At 51.3% G+C, this 24,156-nt stretch overlaps 1 protein-coding gene across 1 annotated transcript; it reads left to right on the top strand.

Moving 5' to 3' along the window:
* Nucleotides 1-1,290: 1,290 nt before the first annotated feature.
* On the top strand, nucleotides 1,291-23,621 carry BCL7B (BAF chromatin remodeling complex subunit BCL7B). The gene is made up of 6 exons (XM_004586992.3): nucleotides 1,291-1,513; nucleotides 4,756-4,831; nucleotides 19,148-19,244; nucleotides 20,978-21,148; nucleotides 22,461-22,540; nucleotides 22,710-23,621. The coding sequence occupies exons 1-6, from the start codon at nucleotides 1,422-1,424 to the stop codon at nucleotides 22,800-22,802; spliced, it is 609 nt and encodes a 202-aa protein (XP_004587049.1). The 5' UTR covers nucleotides 1,291-1,421; the 3' UTR covers nucleotides 22,803-23,621.
* The last annotated feature ends 535 nt before the right edge of the window (nucleotides 23,622-24,156 follow it).

Below are 24,156 nucleotides of genomic sequence, written 5' to 3'. Positions count from 1 at the left end.
AGATCACCCTGCCTGGCATTTTTAAATGCCCATTTCCTGGGCTGCATGTTCTGCTGAATCGGAAACACCCCTAGCGCAGGTGTTCTGGGCCAGTGGATTAAGCAATTTGAAGACTGCCTATCAGAGTGCCAAGTTCAAAGAGGGCTAACATCACTTATGACCCCATTTCCTGGAGCTGCATAAGCTGTGGCAGTCATGGGGGAGACCTGGATGGAGCTCCTGGTTTTGGCTTTGGCTTGGCCTAGACCCTGGCAATTATAGGAACTCTGGGGAGGAGGGAAGGAGAGAACCAGTGGATGGAAGATCTTGGCCTTCCATATGAATACATCCTTTTAAAAACCCAACACATAGTGCCCGGCGCCATGGCCTAGCGGCTAAAGTCTCACCTTGAACATGCTGGGATCCTATATGGATGCTGGTTCTAGTCCTGGCACCTCCACTTCCCATCCAGCTCCCTGCTTGTGGCCTAGGAAAGCAGTCGAGGACGGCCCAAAGCCTTGGGACTCTGCACCTGCGTGGGAGACCAGGAGGAAGTTCCTGGCTCCTGGCTTTGGATTGGCACAGCTCTGGCCTGTTGCAGTCATTTGGGGAGTGAATCATCGGATGGAAGATCTCTGTCTCTCAGTATATCTGACTTTGCAATAAAAATAAATCTTTAAAGAAAAAAAACAACACATCTTCAACACTAGGTACAGAGCCCCTTATCAACGAGGCGTGCATCACTAGTGATGGCTTCACAGGAATACCGGGAGGCTAGGTTATCTTGAAGACGAGTTTGAACTGGCTAACGAGTTTGAACTTGCTATTGAAAGCGAAATAGTTCATCAGGTGAAGAAAGTTTGGGGCAACAGGTGATTGGCTGAAGAAAACAAATTCCTTGCAGTTGGGAGCACAGCCAAAGTAATCTTGGTGAAGGGGAAGGTTGAGTTTAAGGAGAGGCAGGACAGATGGGTGTGGAACCTTGGTCCCATCAAAGTCAAGTTCATACAACTTGTGTTATGGCAGTCACCCCTGGATGAGGCATGAGGGTGCTGATATCTGAAACCAATCACCCCCCGCCCCGGCCCTGCATACCCCTGTCTCCACGGGCAAGCGCCTCGCACCTCGCCCTGGCTGCAGCAAGTGCGACCCACCGCACACGGGGGTCCCTGGGGTGGGGTGCGGGGGAACTCCCAGGGGGTTCAGGAGGGACGCCCCGGGGCGGGGCGCGCAGGCGCGCTGAGGGCTCGGGCCCCAAGGGGCGGGCGGGTGCGCGCGCTCCCTGGCGCACGCGCGCACGGAGGGAGGGGGCGACGGCCGCGGCGACGCTGCTGAAGCGGTGGCGGCGGCGCGTGAAGCGCGCGATTCCCCGCGTCTTGGGGAGCACTGCCTCTCCCCCCGACCCCCGACCCTCTATTGCTCCCGCCGCCGCCGCCGCCGCAATGTCGGGCCGGTCGGTCCGGGCCGAGACCCGCAGCCGGGCCAAGGATGATATCAAGAAGGTGATGGCGGCCATCGAGAAAGTGCGGAAATGGTGAGGGCGTGAGCCGAGGAGGGGTGTCGGCGTGTGCGCGCGCCTGCGCGGCGAGAGCCCAGACCCCCGAGGAGCGCCCCGAGTGGCGGTCTGAGGTGGGAGCCACCGGAGCCGAGAGACCCGAGGGGGGAAGGGGAACCGGAGAGGGCGGAAGGCTGGCGCACTGGTGTCAGCGTGAGGTCAGAGTGTGCGCCGGCCGCACCCAATCAGCGGGCCGCGCGGCTCGCTTGCCTGTCCGCCCCGCCCACACTCACGCACCCACTCGGGTCGCGAACTGCACCCCGAGCAGCAGAGGGAATTTCCGGCTTCCGGCCCGCGCTCAGCGGCCTGCATCCGGTGGAGGGTCGGTCCTGCGTCTCTGAACTGCCCCATGGGCACAGCCAGCCAGTGGCTTGGCCGAGCGCTCCATGTCCTTAGTGGAAGTTGGGTCCCCGAGTTTCTCTCGGGTTGATGCACCTGCCGCGGGAGGGAGCGCTGTCATCGGGAGCCGGTGAGGGTGGTGGAGGGGCAGTCGGTTAGAGTCAGGCTGAAGGCGCAGGAGGAGCTCCTGTTTTGGGGTGTGTCACGTCTGTCAAGCCTTTCCCTGCTAGTCCTCGTCCAGTTCCTCTGAGCTGTTTTCTGTTACCGTCTCTATGTTTTGCCATGGCATTATTTGCTTAATAGCAAAAAGCAACAGTAGTGACCTGATTTTTTTTTTCTTCGTAACTGCGGATTGGTATTCGAAACTCTTGAGAAGTCGGTTCAGGTCTGACATAGGGTCCTTGCTTCACCTCTTAGCATAAGCTGGCTTGGTTGCGTCTCCGCGCGCGTCGGCTGGCAGACCTTCGGGAGTATGCTGAGCCTTCTGCTCGTTTTCGTTCTGTTGGGTCTAGGAGATGCTGTGGAGCCTCCGTGGAATTCCGAGGAGACCAGCCATCTGCCCTTTGGGAAGGATTTCTCCCAAGCTTTGGGCTTGGAGGCTGACGTTTGAAAATGGCTTCTAGATAATTTCTTCTTTTGGCAGTCTTGACAGGGCCAGACGGGAAGGGATTTTTCTTTTTAAGGATTTATTTATTTTATAATGAAAGAGTTACAGAGAGGAGTCAGATTTTCCATCTGTTGGTTCACTCCCCAGATGGCTAATAGGGCAAGAGCTGGGCCGATCCCAAGCCAGGGGTCACCCCCGGGTCTCCCACCGTGGGTGTAGGGTCAAGGACTTGAACTCTTCTCCACTGCTTACCCAGGCCACAAGCAGGGAGCTGGACGGGAAGTGGAGCCCCTGGGACTCAAACAGGCACCTGTATGGGATGTCAGTGAATGCAAGGAAGGATTAACCTGTTAGGCCACCCTGCCCGCCCCAGGAGAAAGATTACTGTCATTTCCACACCTACCATTCTTTCCCTAGTGGGGTGTGTGTCTCCTGTGGTTTATAGGGCAGCCGGATCAAGACCGGAAGGAGTTGAGAAGTCAGTGTTAGAATAATTAGAACCCACTTTTTATTTATTTTATTTTTTAGAAAATCTGCTCTGTCAGTTTGATTTCTGTTTGTATTCTTAGTAGTAACAGAATAATAGGGATTTTGAAGGTGTGCTAAATCATTTTGTTGTCTTTTCTGAAGTTTTGCTTCGATAAATGAGCTGCCAGGACAAGAACACTGATGGGCAAACATGTTAGACCATTGAGTAAGGGATCTGGGGAGAAAGCAACTGTGAGCAGACAGGGCGCTGGCTGCAGAAAGCTCAGGACTTCTGCTTTGAGAGCCGCTTTTTTCTAACTTTAAAACTGAATGGAGAGTGAAATCCCGCCTGCTGGTTCACTCCCCAAATGGCCACAGTGGCCAGGCCTGGGCCCGGCAGAAGCTGGCGGGGGCAGGTACCCAGGTGCCTGAGCCTGTGACACTGCAAGCAGAAAGCTGGGGTGAGGAGCCTAAGCTGGGAGTGGAGCAAGGTGCTCAGATGTGGGGTACAGGCTCCCACCTGCCTGGGGACCTTGCTTGGTGATGTAGTCTGTGAGTTTGGGGACGGTGATGCAGTTTGCTGTGATCTCCCCCATGCTTCAGGGCGGGCCCCAGCTGAGTCTTCCACCTTTGACAAGAAGAAAGCCAATACCCAGTAAGGAAGAGACACGTGTCTGTGAGCTGCCCCATTCAGCCACAGCCTCGGACCACCTGCCATCCTCATCTCCCACTGCTTGGTTGCTTGCTGTTCCCCAAACACAGCTTCAGGTCCCATCCACATCATCTGATTGTCCATAATCTACTCCCATATTCTAGAATGTTCCTGTTCTTTCCCCAGGCATGTGTTGAGGGTAGGGGAAGTGGAGGTTTTTTTTGTTTTGTTTTTAATGGTGTATCTCATTAAGTTTACCTCCTCTGTATAATAACACCCCACATATGGTCTTGCCATGGCTCCTTTAAGAGCCAGTGTGAGAGATTGCTTGCTTCTGGCATTAATATTTTAAAGGATTTGTTTATTTCAAAGGCAGAGTGACAGATTGAAAGAGAGATCAATCAGTCTTCTATCTGTTGGTTCACTCTTGAAATGGGCACAACAGCTGGGGCTGAGGGCCCAGGCCAAAGCCAGGAGCACGGAACTCCATCCAGGCACCCCTCATAGGTAGCAGGGCCCCAAGCACTTGGGTCAGCATCTGTCACCTTCCCAGGCACATCAGCAGGAAGCTGGATCAGAGCAGAGTGGTTGGGGTTTGAACCAGAGCAGGTGGCGGCTTAGCATTTGCCAGTCCCTGTTGTTTGTTTCTGAATGGAGTCGTGGTTCACCCAGAGGGCTGTCCTCAGCAGAGCCTCTCTGGCCTTGCCCCACGGCCTTCTTCATGTCCTGGCCACTGTCATGTTATAGGGTGGCATCCTCCCCCTACCCTTGCTGTCACTGGGCGCTCTGATGGTAGGAAGGTAGGGACCACACCTTCAACAGCCTGTGTCTTCTGCAGGGCCTTGGTGCACAGCGGTGGGATAGACTTCATTTATGGAGACTAAGGTTGATGCTGGGTCTAGAGATGTGGGGGCATCATCTCTGTGACAGAGGCTTTGGGACAGATGTGCTAGGAGAGGTGGCAGGGACAGGGCCAGGCTCCCAGAGCCTCATCCGGGCCAGGCTTGCACAAGGTAAGGTGCCACAGACTGCAGAGGGACTTCAAGGGCATTGCAGCTGGCAGGAGTGATTTGCTAAGACCAGAACAACACAAGTGAACGCACAGCAAAATGTATTGTATTGCTTGATTAGTTCTGAGAAGTGTCTTTCTTTTAGGGAGAAAAAGTGGGTGACGGTGGGTGACACATCCCTTAGGATATTTAAGTGGGTTCCTGTGACAGACAGCAAGGAGGTAAGTGCAGAAGACGAGAACCACCAAAAGGTACCCATTTCTTCCTTTCTCTCCTTGCTCGCCTCTTGGTGCCAGAGGAGCGACCTCCCTGGGACCGCAGGGCTCCCTGCGTCACTGCTCCCCGCATCATCATCTTCACCCTTTGCTCTCTTCCCTAACCAGTTCTGCTTTTCCAGGGCTTGGCAGACCACAGCCTAGGCCTCTGGTTCCGTGTGGTTCTGTGGAACAGCCCAGGGCTTGGAGTTTCCCAGGAGCAGGCTTGAGTCATTGACACCACATCTGTGCTGCCTCCCATACCCACAGCATGCACGTGTGCTTTTCCAAAGCGGCTTGCGAACCCCTCTGCCTGCCCAGTGAGCTGCCCACTGTGATGTCATTTAGCTTCCTGTCCAGTGTCTCTGGGTTTATTTGTATTCCTGTGTGTTCTTGGAAAGCACGCAGCATTGCTCCCTATGGGTTGTTTTTTGTTTTGAGAGGCAGAGAGAAACTGACAGCTCCCATCTGTTGGTTCACTTTGCACATCTCGGCGGTAGCCAGGGCTGTCCCCCGCCGAAGCACGGGGAGCCAGGAACTCCATTCAGATCTCAGGGCTTTAGCAGCGAGCTGCTGCCTCCTTGGCTGGAAATTGGTGTATTTGTTACAAAGCTCTTAAGTAGCATTGTGCTATAAACCTCTTGTTGTCTCTTCTGTTTGGTTCAAAAAACTGTGTATCTGAGCCTATGTTGTGGTGTGACTAGTTAACTTGCCACCTGCAAAGCTGGCATCCCATGTGGGCGCCAGTTCAAGTGCCAGCCACCGCTTCTGGTCCAGCTCCCTGCTGATGCACCTAGGAAAGCGGCAGAATTTGGCCACAGTGCATGGACCCCTGCACCCATGTGGGAGACCCAGAAAAAGCTCTGGCTTCAGCCTGGCCAGCCCCAGCGTTGCAGCCTAGTGGAAGAGCTGTGCGTTTACCCTCTTTTACCCTGTAACTCTGACTTTCAAATAAATAAGTCAACCACAACAACAAGCAGAAAAACAAAAAATCGTGTCTCAAGGAGGCTTGGGAGAAGTTATTCTGGTACAGCCCTAGTAGCCCTTTGCAACCATTTGAGGAACTAAATTAGTGGATGGAAGGTATCTCTCTCTCTCTCTCTGTTAACTCTACTTTCCAACAATAATATTTAAAAAGGGGGAGCTAGAGGGCCTGACACGATGATCTAGCAGCTAACGTCTCACCTTGAACGCGCCAGGATCCCATATGAGCGCTGGTTCTAATCCTAGCAGCCCCACTTCCCATCCAGCTCCCTGCTTGTGGCCTGGGAGAGCAGTGAAGGACGGCCCAAAGCCTTGGGATCCTGACTCACGTGGGAGACCTGGAGGAAGTTCCTGACTCCTGGCTTTGGATCGGCTCAGCACTGACTGTTGCACTCACTTGGGGAGTGAATCATCGGACGGAAGATATTCCTCTCTGTCTCTCCTCCTCTCTGTGTATCTGACTTTGCAATAAAGCTAAATCTTAAAGAAAAAAAAGGAGCTGGGGGCTAGCACGGTGGTGTATTAAGTTAGCCATATGCCTGCAGTTGCAGTATCCTATATGGGCACTGGTTTAAGTCCCAGCTGCTTCGCTTTGGATCCAACTCACTGCTGATACGCCTGGAAAAGCAGCAGCAGATGTCCCAAGTGCTTGGGGCCCTGCACCTACACAGGAGACTTGGATAACGTTCTTGGCTTCTGGCTTTGAACCAGCCTAGTTCTCGTTGTTGTGGCCATTTAGGGAGATGTTAGACCTCTCTCTCTCTTTCTCTCTCTCTCTCTCTCTCTCTCTCTCTGTCTCCTTCCCTCTCTATAACGGCCTTTCAAATAATAATATAAAAAATTAATCTTTAAAGGGGAAAAAAACTATCTGTAAATAAATTATCTTTGACTATTGCATTGCATTTCTCTCTCTCTCTCTCTAGGATTATTTATGTATTAGAAAGGCAGAGCCCAGAGAGATCTTCACTCCCCAGATGCCTGAAACAGCTGAGCCGGGCAGGCCAGGCCAACGCCAGCAGCCAGGACCTCCCTCTCTGTCTCCCCTATAGACGGCCAGGATCTGAATGCCTGAGCCGTCTGCTGCTTTCCTAGGTGTCTTGGCAGAAAACTAGTTTGGGAGTGGAGTCCTGTGTCTTGAACCAGTGCTCAAATAATGGGACGTTAGTGTCTCCGACACAGCCTCATGTGTTGTGCTGCAGGGCTGGGCCCCTTGTGAGCGCATTTAGCTGTGTGTTCTCAGGGTGAGACACTCCCAGATTATCTCCGTTTTGTAAATCGAATTTTTAAAAAGATTTATTTATTTTTGTCTCAAAGGCAGATTTACAGAATGAAGGAGGGACAAAGATGTTCCATCTGTTGGTTTATACCTCAAGTGGCCACGACAGCGGAGTTGAGCCAATCTGAAGCCAGGAGCTTCCTCCGGGTTTCCCACACAGGTGGAGGGTCCCTAGGCTTTGGGCCGTCCTCAACTACTTTCCCAGGTCACAAGCAGGGAGCTGAATGGGAAGTAAAGCAGTTGCGACACGAACCAGCACTTACATAGGATCCTGGAGTATGGAAGGCAAGGATTTAGACACTGGGCCATCATGCTGTGCCCTAAAATTAGAGTTAAAAAAAAAAATGTTTTTCTAAATACAAAAAGATATGTTGAACAGAACTGTACAATATGATAAATATAAAGCTTATATACTTTTTTTTTTTAAAGATTTATTTTATTTTTATTACAAAATCAGATATACTGGGAGGAGGAGAGACAGAGAGGAAGTGGAGCTGCCAGGATTAGAATCAGCAGCCATATGGGATCAAGGCGAGGACCTTAGCCACTAGGCCACGCTGCCGAGCCCTATATACTTTTTTTTAAAAGAGTTATTCATTTTTATTGAAAAGCCGGATATACAGAGAGGAGGAGAGACAGAGAGGAAGATCTTCCATCCAATGATTCACTCCCCAAGTGAGCCGCAAACGGCCGGTGCGCGCCGATCCAAAGCCGGGAACCAGGAACCTCCTCCGGGTCTCCCACATGGGTGCAGGGTCCCAAAGCTTTGGGACATCCTCGACTGCTTTCCCAGGCCACAAGCAGGGAGCTGGATAGGAAGTGGAGCTGCCGGGATTAGAACCGGCACCCATATGGGATCCCGGGGCGTTCAAGGTGAGGACTTTAGCCGCTAGGCCACGCCGCCGGGCCCAAAGCTTATATACTTTTAAAAATATATATATGTATTTTATTTATTTGAAGTTCCAAGTTACAGGGAGAGAGAGAGAAAGAGAGATCCTCTATCCACTAGTTCACTCCTCAAATGGCCGCTATAGGCTGGCATGGTTGGATGCAGGAACTCAGAGCTTCTGGGTCTTTCACATGGGTATCATGGGCCCACGTGCTCAGACCGTCTTCATCTGCTTTCTCAGGCATGTTAGTAGGAAATTGGATGGCAAGTGGAGCAGCTCGGACTTTAACTGGTGCCCATATGGGATGCTTAGCTTGCTGTACCACAGTGCTGGCCTCTAAAGCTCAAACAGCTGAAAAGAACAAGCCACCGAGGTGGGCAGGTGTTTGATGTGGTGAGTGCTGCATCCCAGAGCCTGGATTCTGATTGCAGCTTCTTTAAAAAAATTTTTCTTTATTTATTTTAAAATATATTTTTATTTTGAATTATGTGGTACAATTTCGTATAGGCTGGGATTTCTTCCCCCCACACCCCCAGCTTCTTGGTAATTGCAAACGCTAGGGGGCAGCAGGTAATGGCTCAAGGGCTTGGCTCCCTGACACCCTGTGGCGAGACTGAGACCTATATTGAGTTCCCAGTCTTGGCTGTGGTGAACATTTGACAAACGGACCAGTGGATTTTGTCTGTCTTTTTTAAATCAGTGTGAATTTTTTAAAGATTTATTTATTTTTGTTGGAAAGTCATTTATACAGTGAAGGAGAGAAAGATCTTCCATCCGCTGGTTCACTCCCAAAGTAGCTGCCACGGTTGGTGTTGAGCCAAACTGAAGCTAGGAGCCAGGAGCTTCTTCTGAGTCTCCAGTGTGGGTGCAGGGTCCCAAGGCTTTGGGCTGTCCTCAACTGCTTTCCCTAGTCCCAAGCTGGGAGCTGGATGGGAAGCGGGGCTGCCGGGATCAGAACCAGCACCCATATGGGATCTCTGTGCGTGCAAGGCAAGGACTTTAGCTGCTAGGTTACTGTGCCGGGCTCCAATGTGTATTTTTTTTAAGATTTATTTATTTCTTTTGGAAAGGCAGATCAGATTTACAGAGAGAAGGAGAGAAAAATTTTCTTTCTGCTGATTCATTCCCCAAAGAGCTATAACAACTGGAGCTGAGCTGTCTAAAGCCAGGAGCCAGGAGCATCTCCCAGATCTCCTTCGTGGGCGCAGGGTCCCAAGGCTTTGGGCCATCCTCGACTGCTTTTTGTAGGCCACAAGCAGGGAGCAGGAAGTTAAGGTAGAGCAACCAAGATAAAAACCAGCACCCATATGCAGTGCTAGTGCTTGGAGGTGGAGAATTAACCAATTTAGCCAACACTCTGGGCCCTCAAGATGTCTTTTAAATTAAACAAACAAACAAAAAAATCCACCAGAAGAACCCACCCAGGGGGCCCAGTGTTGTGGCACAGTGCCTGGATGCCCAGGTCCCATGTTGCAGAGCCTTGTTGGTTCCTGGCACCCCTGCTGCTTTTCTCGCTTCCTTTTACTGTACCCAAGGGCAGCACATGGTAGCCCAAGTGCTTGGATCAGTGCCACCCACATGGGAGAACCAGCTGGAGTTTTGGGCTCCCGGCCTTGGTCTGCCCCAGCCCAGCTGCTGTGCGTGTCTGAGTGACTCGGCTCCTGGGAGCTGTGTTTCCTTCCTTCCGTATTGCAGACGCAAGTCCTTCGTTGATGACGTGCCATTCTCATCAGTTTCCATCTGCGACTTAGCGTTGCCCTCACTTTCCCCTGTCTTGAGGAGCAGCGGTTTCCAAGTCAGTTTGTTTTAAAGATTTATTTATTTCAGGGCTGGTGTGGTGGCACATCAGGCCAATCTCTGCTCTGGCATGAGCATCTCATTCGGGCACTGGTTTGTGTTCTTCCTATTCCAGTTCCAGTCTAGCTCTCTGCTAAAGTGGCTGGAAAAGCAGTGGAAGATGGCCTGAAGCTTTGGGCCCCTATCCCACATGGGTGACCCAGAGGAAGCTCCTGGCTCCTGGCTTTGGATCAGCTCAGTTTTGGGCGTTGCAACCATTTGGGGGTGAACCACCAGATGCAAGATCTTTCTGTCTCTCTTTTTCTATATATATATCTGCTTTTCTAATAAAAAATAAACAATTTTTGATTAACTTATTTGAAAGGCAGGTAGAGTTAGAGAGAAGAGACAAAGAGCTCTCTTCAGTCTGCTGCTTTCCTTTCCAGATGTCTGCACCTGCTGGGACTGGGCCGGGCTGAAGCAAGGAGCCTGAAGTTCGATTTGTTTTTCCTACATGAGTAGCAGTGGCTCAGGTGCTTGGACCACCTGCTGCTGCTTTCCCAGGAGCATTAGCAGAGAGCTAGATCAGAAGTACAGCAGCTAGAACTCAAACTGGTGCTCATATGTGATGTGAGTGTCATGGGCAGCAGTTTAACCTATGCACAATGCTAGCCTCAAGTTTTTGTTTTTAATCTAGAGAAAATAATTTATATTAAAAAAAAATAATGGATCCGGGAATTGGTATAGTGGCCCAGGGGGTTAAGCTTCTGCCTGCAAAATCGCCATCCCATGTAAGCACAGGTTCCAATCCCAATTGCTCTACTTCAGTCCAGCTCCCTGCTAATGTATCTGGGGAAGCAGCAGAGGATGACCCCGTGCTTGGGCCCTTGCCATCCTTGTGGATGTCCCTGATGGAGTTCCACCCTGGCTTCAGCCCGGCCATGCCAGCCATTACAGCCATTTGAAATGTGAACCAGCGGATGGAAGATATTCTCTCTCTCTTGGTGTTCTTTTCATAACTCTGCATTTCAAAGAGATAAAACAAAAAACCATTTGGTCCTTCTAAATGTCTTCTGCAATCTCTTCCTTTGAGGCCATGGGGACCTTCCACGTGCTCTCTTGCAGACTCCTTGTCTGGCACTGTTCCTGTCACACCTGGAGCTGGTGTTGGTGCAGGTGCTGTGTGTGTGCAGTAGGGCCACGTTGATCTTTCCCACATGGGTGAGTGGCCGTTCGCCTGAGCCCCACTTGTTGGGAGGACTGCCTGCTGGGTCACAGTGTGGGGATCCGTGGTCTCTGTTGGGGTGTTGTTCCTGGTTTTTCAGTAGCACTAAGGGCTCTGTTGGATATCCCCCACACCTCAGCAGGGAGCTAAATCAGAAGCAGAGGAACATGGGCTTGAACCAGGGTGACCCAGTAGCCTCTTTTTATATATATATATATATATATATATATATTTTTTTTTTTTTTTTTTAATTTTTATTGGAAACTCAGATATACAGAGAGGAAGATCTTCCATCCATTGATTCACTCCCCAAGTGGCCACAACAGCTGGAGCTATGCCGATCCCAAGCCAGGAGCTTCTTCTGGGACTCGCACATGGGTGCAGGGTACAAAGGCTTTGGGCCATCCCCCACTGCTTCCGCAGACCACAAGCAGGGAGCTGGGTGGGAAGTGGGACTGTCCGGATTAGAACCGGTGTCCACATGGGATCCCAGGTATCCAAGGCAAGGACTTTAGTCACTAGGCTGCTGCACAGGGACCCCCCCCCTTTTTTTTAAGAATTATTTGTTTTTGTTTTGTTTTTTTTTTAAAGATTTATTTATTTTATTACAAAGTCAGATATACAGAGAGGAGGAGAGACAGAGAGGAAGATCTTCTGTCCAATGATTCACTCCCCAAGTGAGCCGCAACGGCCGGTGCGCGCCGATCCGAAGCTGGGAACCAGGAACCTCTTCCAGGTCTCCCACGCGGGTGCAGGGTCCCAAAGCACTGGGCCGTCCTCTACTGCTTTCCCAGGCCACAAGCAGGGAGCTGGATAGGAAGTGGAGCTGCCGGGATTAGAACCGGCGCCCATATGGGATCCCGGGGCGTTCAAGGCGAGGACCTCAGCCGCTAGGCCACGTCGCCGAGCCCAAGAATTATTTGTTTGAAATACAATATAGAGAGGGAGAAGCAGGGAGAGATATTTCCCATCCTCTGATTCATTCCCCAAATGCTACCCACAGCCAGGAGCCAGGAACTCCATCCTGGTCTCCCACACCAGCAGCAGAGCCGAAACACTTGAACCGTTATCCACTGCCTCCCGAGATTCGTTAGAGAGAAGCTGTTGAAATTGTTGTAGCCAGGACTGAAGCAAGTGCCGTGACAGGGGAGGTGGGCATCCCAGGTCTAACCTAACAGTGTCCTTCCCTGCAGAGAGGTGTTTATGCAAGCGGTGCCCAGAGCTCGGCTGGTTAGCCAGCTACCTGTTCCTCTTCCCCACTTTTGTAATTCAAAGTCAGGCTTCTGTCTGCAGAGGGAGGAGTGGAAGAAGATGGTATTTCCAACAGCTTTCCAGAAATGGCCTTAGGACAACTATGCTTCCTGTGCACTTGCAGAGCAGGTTGCCCTTGTCTGTCCACCAGGAAACCCAGGAAAACGGTGCCAGCAAGAAATTCAGAGCCTTCAGGGGAGGAATTGTTTCCACAGAAGACTTTTCCTCCTTCTCCCCTGTGATGAGCACACAGATTTCCTTGTGCTGCGCTCAGTGTTCCGCACGCTGTTCCTGCAGCACTTGTTCTGCTGCTGCCCTCTGTGTATAACCACTGTCCAAATCTGGGGTTCCCTGTGACTGTGGGACACTGCCCAGAACACACTTTAACCACGTCTGTTTCCATCCCTCCCCTACTTCCATCCGTGTTCTGTTCTTGATTTTGACTGGAATGGCCATCGAGCATTTTTGCATTTCTTGTTTTAGTTATCACTTACTGAGGCAAAATAAGCATGATTATTTTTACTTTGCCCCTTTCTTCTTTCTTGTTCCATTTGTCTTGCTGGAATGTGTCCCTCGAGGTTTTTGTCCCAGGGTTTTTTTGGGGAAAGCGTTCTGGATATATCTTTGTTTCTCACTGAGATATGAAATTCTAAATTCAAAGTGATTCTCTTTCAGCATGTTGAGAGGATTGCTCAGTGGTCAGGTTTCACTTGTTGCTGTTAGGAAATCTGCTATCTTTCTTATTCTTGATTCTTTGTTAGATAACACACTTGTCTTCCAGAAACTTAAGAATTTCTTCTCTTTGCTCTTGAAGAACTTCTGTTAGAAGATCCTGTAAACTTTATAGCCAGCTGTGCTTTTTTCTATTTTTTTTTTCTTTTGGTAGTTGGGTTCTCCCAAGATTTATTTGTTTGACAGATTTGCTTATTTATTTGAAAATCAGGGAGACAGATCTTTGATCTGCTGGATCTTTTCCCACATGGCACAGCAGTCCAGGCTGGGTCAGGCTGTGTTGGGGAGCCTGGAACTCCATGGAGACTTCCCATGTGGTGGCAGGGGCCCTGGTACTCGGGGCCTTTCTGCCTTCCCAGGTGCAGTAGTGAGTAGCCGGATCAGAAGCAGAGTAGCTGGATATGAACTGGTGCTCCCACGTGGATGTCAGCATGGCAAGGATTAGCTTAACGTGCTGCAGCACAGTACTCACCCTTCTTTTTCTCATTTGTTTCATTTCCCCTTTCCTAATTCTGATTTAACCAACCTAGTTTTTATTCATTAATAGTTTATTCAGCTGCATCTATTCCTGCTATTAAATTTACTCTATTAGACACAACTTTTTTTTTTTTTTAATAGAGGGAGAGGCAGAGATACTTATCCTATCTGCTGGTTCGCTCCCCAAATGGCTGCAACAGCCAGAGCTGGGTCAGGCCAAAACCAGTAGCTTCTTCCGGGTCTGCTCTGTGGGTGGGAGGGGCCCAAGGGCTTGGGCCATCATCTCTTGCTTCCCCAGGTGCACGAACAGGAAGCTGGGTCAGATGGGTATCTGAGATGAAGCTGCTGGTGTCGATTGTTGTGTATAAGGTTGTTGGTGGTGCATGTTTTCCTCCAGCGTCTGCTTAGTTTCTTCTGTGCACTCATCTGTTAGTTCTCAGAGCCATCTTGGCTGATGACACGTAAGGGGAGTCTCAGACGGTGGTCCCTCTTTTGGGGACCGGGACTCCACGTGTGACATCTGCACTGAAAATAACTTTGGGACACAGGGAGTACACAGGTGAGATAAACCAATGCACACACTTCATTGAATTTTTCTGGGCTTCTTATACCAATTTTTGCAGGACAAGCAGGTTGGTAAAAGTTACAAGTTAACTGAACAATGATATGCAAACCTACTCCAACCATAGATCACAAGGGGAAACAATCACCAGGCTCCGAGCAGCCAGATAGGTAAACATGTGTTACAGCAGTCAACACTGGTGAATAGACAGATCTAACTAGAAGAGGAATCTAACAGAACTTTGTACTCAGATACGTTTAAGCCACAATCACTAAAGGAAGAGGGAGATGATGAAGATGCCTCGCACGTGCCCAGACACCTTAGCCGTTAGCCAGCAAGGCTTACCAGCCATCCCAGCAAGGAGTCTGCTCTCTGCAGTATTCTCAGTCTGCTGAGAATGGTTGAGATTCAGAGTACTCGGGCATCGTGATCTGGTTTTGGGGGCAGATCTCCACAACTGATAAATCACACAGGAGTACCAAAGCCTAAACCCTGATTTGCTGTCATCTAAATGAATTCTTGGTGGCATAGTGCATTAAGCTGCTGCTTGGGATGCTTGCAGCCCTTACTGGAGCATTGGCTTGAATCTGTACTGTTCCGCTTTGGATGCAGATTCCTACTAATGCGCCTGGGAAAGCAGCTGATAATGGCCCAAGGACTTAAGTCCCTGCAGACCACATCAGAGAATGAGATGGAATTTTGGGCTCCTGGCTTTGGTCTGGCCCACCTCTGACAATTATGGCCATTTGGGGTGTGAACAAGTGGATGGAAAATCTCTCTCTCTCTCTCTCTCTCTCTCTCTCTCTCTCTCTTCCTGTGTCTCTCCTCCTCTGTTCCTCTGCCTTTCAAATAGAGATAAATACATCTTTTATTGGAAAAAAAATCATTGAATTTAGGGGATAAGGTTATCCTCAGGGTTGAGCCTTTCCCTTTCCCCCTCTGCCATCTTTTGCCCCAGTACCCACTCCTGAGATACCATCCTCCTGGTGAGTTCATCCCCCAGGTGGTACCATCCTCCAGTGATACCATCCTCCTGGTGGAACATTTTTCTGGGAGCAACCATCCTAAGGAGTGCTGAGATAGCCAACCCAAGCAGTGGATGGTTGGAAGTTGGAGGCTTCCGGAACAACTCTTTATTCCCCCACCTCGCCCCAGCTTTGGTACTGCCCTCAACCCCATGGGCCCCAGATGAGGCTGTGAAATCTCGGCGGGTGGTGTGTGTGTATGGGGCAAGGAAACTGCTATGAAGACGCTGTCCTCCCTCCCCTTTGTTTTTTCAAGGGCTCCTCACAATGTTGGTGCTGGTTATGGGGGTCTGGGAGGCCCCAGCAGGCTGTGGCAGGTTGTCGGTGTAGGAGAAACAGTGTGATCCTGTCAATCAGGGAAACCATGTGCAGGAGACAGGCATGGGGCATACCTCAGAGAGTAAATGGACACACTCAGTACCGGCAAGTGAGTCAGATATAGATGTTCATATGTACAACGCATGCGCACACATATGCACAGAAAGACTTAAAAGCTTTCAAAACGCTCATTTTCAAGGGCTTGCTTGTTGGAATAGCAGAGTGAGTGCAAGAGCATAGGCCATCTGCTGAGTCACTTCCCATAAACTCACAACAGCTGTGACTGGGCCAGGCTAGGAACCAGCCACTCCAGCAGGGTCTCCCACGTGGGTGGCAGCCACTCAAGGACTTGACCCATCTTCCGCTGCTTTCCGGGTGCACTAGCAGGATCAGAAGTGGAGTAGCTAGGACCCAAGACAGTGTTACAGTGTAGGCTAGCAGTGTCTGGAGTGGCAGCTGAATGTACCATGCTTACCACCCTCCTCTGGTATGTCTGTCTTTGAGCCAGGAGTTTTCTCTCTAGGAATTTATCCTCAATATATAATTCTGTTATTTTAATACATACTAAAAAAAAGGTGGAAAATTCTTTGGTGGCATTGGAATATGTTTGAAAATTGGTGGGTGGGGTACAGAACTATCTTTGCTCTTCACTGCCACGACGTAGTGCCCAAGGCACGCTCCTTACAAAGGAAAGCTTGGGTTCACAGCCCAAGATCAGGAGGCCCCATTGCTTTGGCCTCCAGTCTGGGTGTCAGATGGGGATGTCAGTGCATGGGCGGAGCCGAGAAGCTGACAGAGGCCACACCCACCTCTGGCTTAGGACCAACCCTCATGCCCTCAGTGACCTAAGAACCTGCCAGTAGGACCCATCCCCCCCATGCCATCATGGGATTAATGGTTCTAACCTCTTAGTACTTAAGTGCTGTTAACTTACAGCTTTTTTTTTTTTAAGATTTATTTATTTTTATTGGAAAGTCAGATATATAAAGAGGAGGAGAGGCAGAAAGAACTTCCGTCCCATGATTCACTCCCCAAGTGAGTGCAACAGCTGATGCTATGCCTATCCAAAGCCAGGATCCAGGAACTTCATCCAGGTCTCCCACACAGGTGCAGAGTCCCAAGGCTTAGGGCTGTCCTTGACTGCTTTCCCAGGCCACAAGCAGGGAGCTGGACAGAAAGTGGAGCTACCGGGATTAGAACTGACGCCCATATGGGATCCCAACGCGTTCAAGGCAAGGACTTTAGCCACTAGGCCACCGCCGCTGGGCCCTAACTTACAGCTTTGATGTTTAAATATCTGCTTGAGTTTGGGAGCCAAATTGTGTTCAAGCTACAGGTTGTAATGCTGTATTATCCTTGTTTGTATCCTTGCTCATAGAGCTTATGGAGGAGTTGGTGCTGTGGCAAGTTAGGTCACCTCCTGTGGCACCAGCACCCCACATGGGTGCCAGTTCAAGTCACGGCTGCTCCACTTGTGATCGCTCCTGATAACGTGCCTGGGAAAGCGGCAGAATTTGGCTGATGTGACCATTTAGGGAGGGAAACACGGATGGAAGGCTCGCTGTCTCCCCAGCCTGCTGGAACCTTGCCTTTCAGATCAATACGTAAATCTTTGAGAGGTGGATGGGAAGTTTATGGAGGAATGGGTTTTGGTCTGCCAGCAGTGGATCCTGTGCTCATACTGGAATCCCAACTCCTCACACTTCGTTCCAACTTCCTGCTGATGCACACTCTGAGAAACAGCAGAGGGGGCGGCTCCCGTGCTTGGGCCCCTGCTCCCCACATGAGAGCCCAAGTAGCAGCACAGGCTCCTGCCAAAAGCCTGATGAGCCTGGCTGGTAGGGGCCTGTGGGGACTGAGCCTGTAGTCAGAAGAGCCCTCACTGTCTCTCTGCCTTTGAAAGGAAGATATACATTTGTTTTTTTCTGAAAACTTTCCATAAAGATTAAATTATCAAGTGATACCTTTATGTCTAATTTTTTGGTGCAAAGAAATTTTCAGTATTGTACAAAAGAAGAATCTTCAAAGAGTTCAGGGAAAATGTATATTATGCAAAAATCTGTGCATTGATTTCTACCTTTTTCCCCCATTACTAACGTGTCTTTTAAGTGTATTTTTTTAAGTGTTTTTTTCCACATGCCTTGTTGTTCCCTAATACACGTTGTGTCTGGCTGTGTAGGTGATTTTCTATGTTTTAAAAATTCTGTTTGAACACAGAATTGAATATAGAAAGATAGGACTTGAATATGTATGTTGCCAAGTGGTGATTCCAGCTCCAGCTGCTCCACTTCCCACGCAGCTACCTGCTAATGCTCCTGGAAGGCAGTGGAGGATGGCTCAAGTGCTTGGGCCCCTGCCACGCACATGGGAGATCAGGGTGAGTTCCTTCCTGCTGACTTTGGCCTGGCTGTTGAGGCTGTTTCGGGAGTGAAGCAGTGGATGGAAGGTCCTTCCCTCTCTTGTCTCTTTCTCTGACTTGCTTGTTCTGAGTTGATCTGCCTTTCAAATAAATTAATCTTTAGAGAGAAACAGTGAAGTATGTTGTATTTCAGAGAAAATAATGTTTATTATTTTTGGTGTACAAGGAATGTTAGGAATGTTTGCAAATTCATCTGAGTAAAATAATCAGGAAAAAAGTGGAAGTTGAACATTGTGGCTTTGTTATTCCTAGTAGTGACAAGTAAGCATGATTTTCATTTTAAGACTTAGTTATTTGAGAGGCAAAGTTCATAGAAGGAGAGAAAGAGAGAGGTCTTCCATTCACTGGGTTGTTCCGCAAAGGGCCCTAATGAGCTGGGCCAGGCCAGGAGCTCCACTTAGGTCTTCATGTGGGTGGCCGAGGTCCAATTCCTGGGGCCGCCATTCACTGCTTTCCAGGGTGAGTTAGCAGGGAGCCGGTTTGGAAGTGGAACGCCTGGGATTTGAACTGGTACTCTGATATGGTTGCTAGAAGCACCATAATGCTGCTCCCCCCACGCTCCTCACCCTCCCACACACACGTCTTAAATACATTAAAAATCATGTGTGACGTGTGAAAATATTTAAGTGAATTGTGGTTTGTAGAACATAGTGCAACTGTTGAAAATCATGTTTATGTAACATACGTACGTGCCATTACATTAAAATAACGTCACACAGAAGATGCAGGGAGGTGTTTGCAGGACCATGGATGCCTGATTGATGACACATGTGGACTGAGCACGCTGAGTGCACAGTGGAGAGCTGTGTCTGCAAGTGCAGGCTGGTCCCTTTGAGGTGGCCCAGCTGTGACCTCAGCGTTGCGTGTACTCTCAGTTCTGCATGCCTAGCTTGAGGCTTTGCCCTTGGACTTGCATGTCGGCAGCAAGTGCTGAGTACTGCTACACCCTTACCCATAACGTCACACTAAGAGCAGGACTGGGTTGCTTTATCCTGGCGCTGTCTGGGTCGTGCCCAGCATTCCCTTCTCACACATGTGCCCCTGTGGTACTGCTCAGCCAGGAGGCTTGCCCGCTTGAGTATTTAGTGTTTCTCGCCCATGCAGTACGAAAGGGTTGGTTGACGCCTAGCCAGGGTAGTAGAGCCCTGGGACACATGGAGAGGCGAGTACAGCCCCGCTCACTTGGCTTCCTGAGCTTGGTGTGGGGCAGTCACAGGTTGCTGGCACAGACTTCGTCCTAGGGTACCGGGCACTTTCGCCCTGCTCAGCCTCATGGGCACACTGACGGCACCTCCCTCTTGGTGCAGTTCTGGCTCTGTCACATCCCTCTTGTTTTTTTCTTTTCCAGAAAGAAAAGTGCAAATCAAACAGCTCAGCCGCCCGAGAACCTAATGGCTTTCCCTCCGATACCTCTGCCAATTCCTCCCTCCTCCTTGAATTCCAGGGTGAGTTGCTGCCCTCCATTTTCCCCGCAGGAAACAGGTAACATAGATGGTCTCGTGGCTGAGGGGACCCTGAGTTGTGTGTGTCAGCTGCGTGGCTGCTGCTATGTTGGTGTTCCGCTGGGCACTCAGGGCTGTTGGCATGGCACTCCCACGCACCTGCTGCCTGATGGGTCAGGTGCTTAGCTGAGCCTCAGAAAGGCGGCGTCAGCTCCAGGGCCAGACTGCTCTGCATAAGGTCCTGGCTTTCTGGATCCGAAGTGCTTTTCTTCAAACTGAGTATTGGGTGATGATGCCTTAGAGTAGCTGCCCAAGTGCGCTGTTCACTTCCTTCTGGGGCCAGGAAGGCAGCTGGGATTGCTATTCTACCTGCCAGACAGTTGCTGTTCCTGCGGCATGTCACCTGTGCCCTTCTGTCAGCCTGTGCTCATGCACCGGACTGTTACTGCCAGCCCTAGGTGAAGACATTGCCCACGCAGCACATGCTGCTTGCTGAACATATACTAGGTGAGCCCAGCCTGCAGGTCCACCCTCCGCACTGTCCTCCCAGTCCGCCAAGGTCACTGCCTTGTCAGGGGAGCCTATGAGCGAGTGACGGCTGCCCTGTAGCCACGTGCAAGGAACAGGTAATCCAGTGATCTCAAAGCCCCAGGAGATGTAAGGCCCTGTTTCCACTCTGTGGTCACCATCCCATCCTCTTCGTTCAGTATTGAACACAACCTGAATGTGGGTGTTTGTTGTGTGTCATACTGGGCAAGGAGTGTGCCTGCACAGGGTGTGGTGGAAGAGAGCAGATGTGTGAAATGATGGGTGAGGTGTGCATGGGGTATGGCAGGTCCAGCAGGCGCTTGGAGGAGAGGTTGAGCCAGAGAGTCTCCGGGAAGACTGGAATGAGAGAAGGCCTGCATGCCAGTACACGGATGAGGGGGCAGTCACGGTTAGGCAGATGGAGAGGCCAACGACCAGGACAGACAAGCTTCATATGTTGTGATGGGGCCCCCGGGCCTGGCCCGAGGGGCAGTGGTGTGTGAGGCTTATCCTGGGAAGGGTTTGGGATGAAGTGGCGTGGAGGCAGGGCAGAAGGAAGCCATACAGAAGGCCGACTCCTCAGTGCAGCAGCCTGAGCTAGGGCAGGAGGAGAAGGGGCTGTGAGTGTTGGAGTGTCCTAGCTGCACACCGCACCCCAGGTGGTGACAGGCTGCAGGGGACAGCGAGGGAGGCGGGGCCTGCTGTGTACCTAGCTTGGGTGGTAACGTGAGACCTTCAGACAGAGCTGGCGCACTTCTGGCAGTCTGCATGGAAAAGCCTGAGCCAACTGCCCACAAATCCCACCAGCCAGCCTGCAAGTACCCAGAGGAGTGCCAGGCACAGGTGTCATTTTCTGGAAGGAAGCTTGGGAGGTGCTGGCCAGAGGCTTATGCCCTTCCCCGGGCACTGACAGACACCAAGTCCAGGCTGTAGTTGCTAGGTGAGAAAGGAGTGGGTGAAGGGCATACCCCAAGCTTCCCCAAGTATGCACAGTGCAGAAATGGACAGGTGGCAGCTGCTTCTCTGCCTAGGCAGTGCACTGTGAGGTAGAGAGTGCTTGGATGAATTGGCTGGGAGCCTGCAGCCGGTCTGCAGGGTGTGGTGCCTTTCTGGGGGGTGAGTGGCAGCGCGGAGGGACCCGAGGGTGTGCCGGCTGTTGCCCAAGCCGTGAGGCAGAGACCCAGTGCTTTGGCTGTGCTTGGTTTCAGATGAGAACAGCAACCAGAGCTCTGTGTCGGACGTCTACCAGCTCAAGGTGGACAGCAGTACCAACTCGAGCCCCAGCCCCCAGCAGAGCGAGTCCCTGAGCCCAGCACACACCTCCGACTTCCGCACGGATGACTCCCAGCCCCCTACCCTGGGCCAGGAGATACTCGAGGGTGAGTTGTGGGGCCTCTTCATGTTTATCCTCAGAAGAAGAGATTGAGGGGAACACCCCACAGCAGCATCAAGCCATTGGAGAACAGTTTGGCATAGTTATTTATTTATTTATTTATTTAAATTTGAAAAGCAGAGAGGAGCCAGTGTTGTGGCACAGTGGATTAGGCCATTGCTTATGATGCCAGCATCTCATATTGCAATGCCAGTTTGAGTCCTGGCTACTCTGCGTCCCATCCAGCTCCCTGCTGATGCACTTGGGAAAGCAGCAGAGGATGGCCCAATTGCTTGGGCCCCTGCACCCACGTGGGAGACCTGGAAGAAGCTCCTGGCTCCTGGATTTGTTCTTGCCCAGCCCTGGCCCTTGTGGCCTATATGAGGAGTGAACGAGCCGATGGAAGATCTCTTTTTCTGTCTTGCCCTCCCTGTGTCATTCTTCCTTTCAAATAAATAAAATAAATCCTTATATAAAACAAAGCAAAACAAGCATCTTCCATCCATTAGTTTACCTCCCAGATGCCCACAGAGTACCTGGGGCTGGGCCAGGCAGAAGGCAGGGAACAGGAACTCTGTCAAGGCCTCCCTTGGGCCTGGTGCTGGCAGAGAGGGTGTGCGTTCGCAGGAAGCAGAGCTGGGACTTGAATTCAGGCCCTGTGCCATGGTATGCAGGCACTGTCTTCACCACGGCACCAGGCACCCAGTCCCCGCCCGTGGGGTGTGCCAAGGGAGGAGTGACTTCACCTTTTTATGAAGTAGAGAGGGACCAGGCACAGTGGGCAGAGCTTTGCATATTAGAAGCCTCAGATGATGCTGTCTGAAGCCCCTAGAGACTGTTACTGCCAGCCCCACATTACAGAGGCGGGGGCCTGCCAAGACTTAGCGGCAAGTCCGGGACCCCCGACCTGGTGCCCAGTGCAGCTGATGTCCTTGTCTGGGTCTCTCAGCCTCAGCAGTCAGCTGATTGCCCAGGTACGTGGGCACAGGGTATAGGGAGTGGTCAGCTCTGGTTCGCTTCCTCCCTGCCTTACTGCATCTACCCTCGTGGTAGCCCTCTCCAAAACTGAGGGGCTCAAGTGACAGAGGTGATGCGTGGCCTGGAAAGCAACAAGACAAGCAGCTGTGGCAGATCTAGAGTTCTGCTGACCTGGTTGCCCTCCTCTCCCAATGTGCAGAGCCCCCTGGGATCTAGCCTTCCTGTCCCCCTAGACTCCGGCCCTGCCAAACCCACTTCCCCAACCAACCTCTCCACAGAACTCTGAGCAGGGTGTCAGAGTGCGAGCCTCCTGTCCAGACCTGAGCTTGTTATCTTTTCAGAGCCCTCCCTGCCAGCCTCGGAGGTCGCCGATGAGCCCCCCACCCTCACCAAGGAGGAGCCTGTGCCCCTGGAGACACAGGTGAGCAGCTGCAGGGGCATCATGGTTGCTCTGACAGAAAGCAGGGGCTCTGCTGCTGTGGAGCCAGGGTTCAGCAACTCCCCGCCCCGGTGTGTGCTGTTGGGGGTGCTGGCCAGGAGGTGGAGGGGTGCAGCTGGGGCCTGTCACCCACTGCTGTGACTGCTCCTAGGTGGCTGAGGAGGAGGAAGATGCGAGTGCCCCGCCTTTGAAGCGCTTCTGTGTGGACCAGCCTGCAGTGCCGCAGACAGCGTCTGAGAGCTAGCAGCACCTGGCGCCCTCCATCCGCATCCAGCCCCTGCCTCTATTTATTGCGTCTGGCTCTAGCCGTGCTGTGTTGCTGGGGTCAAGGGCAAGCGTGGGGGTGCAGAGCCTGCACGTAGGAAGTGTCCAGCCTGAAAGTCGACCAAGGACTCGGGTCACTGCATCACCTTCCTGTTCCTGGCACCTGCTTGCTGGGCCGCTGAGCGGAAGAGCGCTCCTGTCCACTTTCCCAGGCTTTCTGTCACCCCCTGGGGCAAGACCTCTGGACAAAGCTGCTGGTGTGTCCAAGAGAGAGAGAGAGGAAGAGAGAGGTGGGAGGGGCCCTGCAGGGGTACTTGAAAGGAGACAGTGGCTAGTGGGACTGTGCCACAGGCTGTGGGTCCTGTAGGCTGCTGTTGGGAGGGACTGCGTGGGGCTTTGGAGGATGGGGAAGATGAAAGGCCATCCCTGCTCTGCTGGGCGTCTCTGCCCCCACTGAGGTGGGTTCCCATTGCTGAGGGTGCCCTGTGCCCTGTCCCTGACAGGCACACATGCCCACAGCTCCCTGCCCACCTGTACATGCCATTCCTGCCTCTTGCCAGACACTCTGCCTCAGCCAGATTTCAGGGTTCTGACATCAGCACCCATTCTTCCCAGTACTCCTTCTGCTCAGACTTTCTAGAAAGTTCCCTCTTATTTGAAATCTGCATGTTCAGTTGAACTTTGTGATTTATTTTTGGTCTCAAAGAAGTTTAAGAAAATGGAAATGGACAACAACGAGTGAAGACATATTTTAGCACTGAATAGAATATTTTTAAAATTAAACTATTTGAAATACGTCTCCTTGGTGTCTGAGTGGCTCACTGTAGAAGGCTAAGGGGGTGGGGCTGCGACTGCTGGGGCATAGCCGCCCTGCCTGTGGTCTCCCACAACAGGTGCTTTGACATTATCCTGTGCTTCAAATTCTATTTCTGTCCCTTTGCATTGAAGGCAGCCAGTGCATATGTCTCCCACAAGCTGGCTCACTCCCCAAATGGGAGAAATGGCCGGAGCTGAGCGAATCCAAAACCAGGAGCCTGTTCCACATCTCACACACGGGTGCAGGTTCCCAAGGCTTTGGGCCATCCTCGACTGCTTTTCCAGGCCATTGGAAAGGAGCTAGATGGGAAGTGGAGCAGCCAGGACATGAGCCAGCACCCATATCGGATCCCTGTGCTGCAAAGTGGAGCCCTGAGTGTTTTTCTTAAAAAAAAAAAAAAAAACACAAAAAAACTGAACACCTATTAAGTGCCTGTCACAGATCCTACAGTTATATGTACTGTGAGAGAAATGTACTTTAAACACAGGCAAGTGTTGAAAACATAGTAAGAGGCCAT

Source organism: Ochotona princeps, chromosome 24 (assembly GCF_030435755.1).
Source record: "Ochotona princeps isolate mOchPri1 chromosome 24, mOchPri1.hap1, whole genome shotgun sequence".
Taxonomy (NCBI): Eukaryota; Metazoa; Chordata; class Mammalia; order Lagomorpha; family Ochotonidae; genus Ochotona; species Ochotona princeps.
This window is presented reverse-complemented; position numbering and strand designations above follow the sequence as displayed.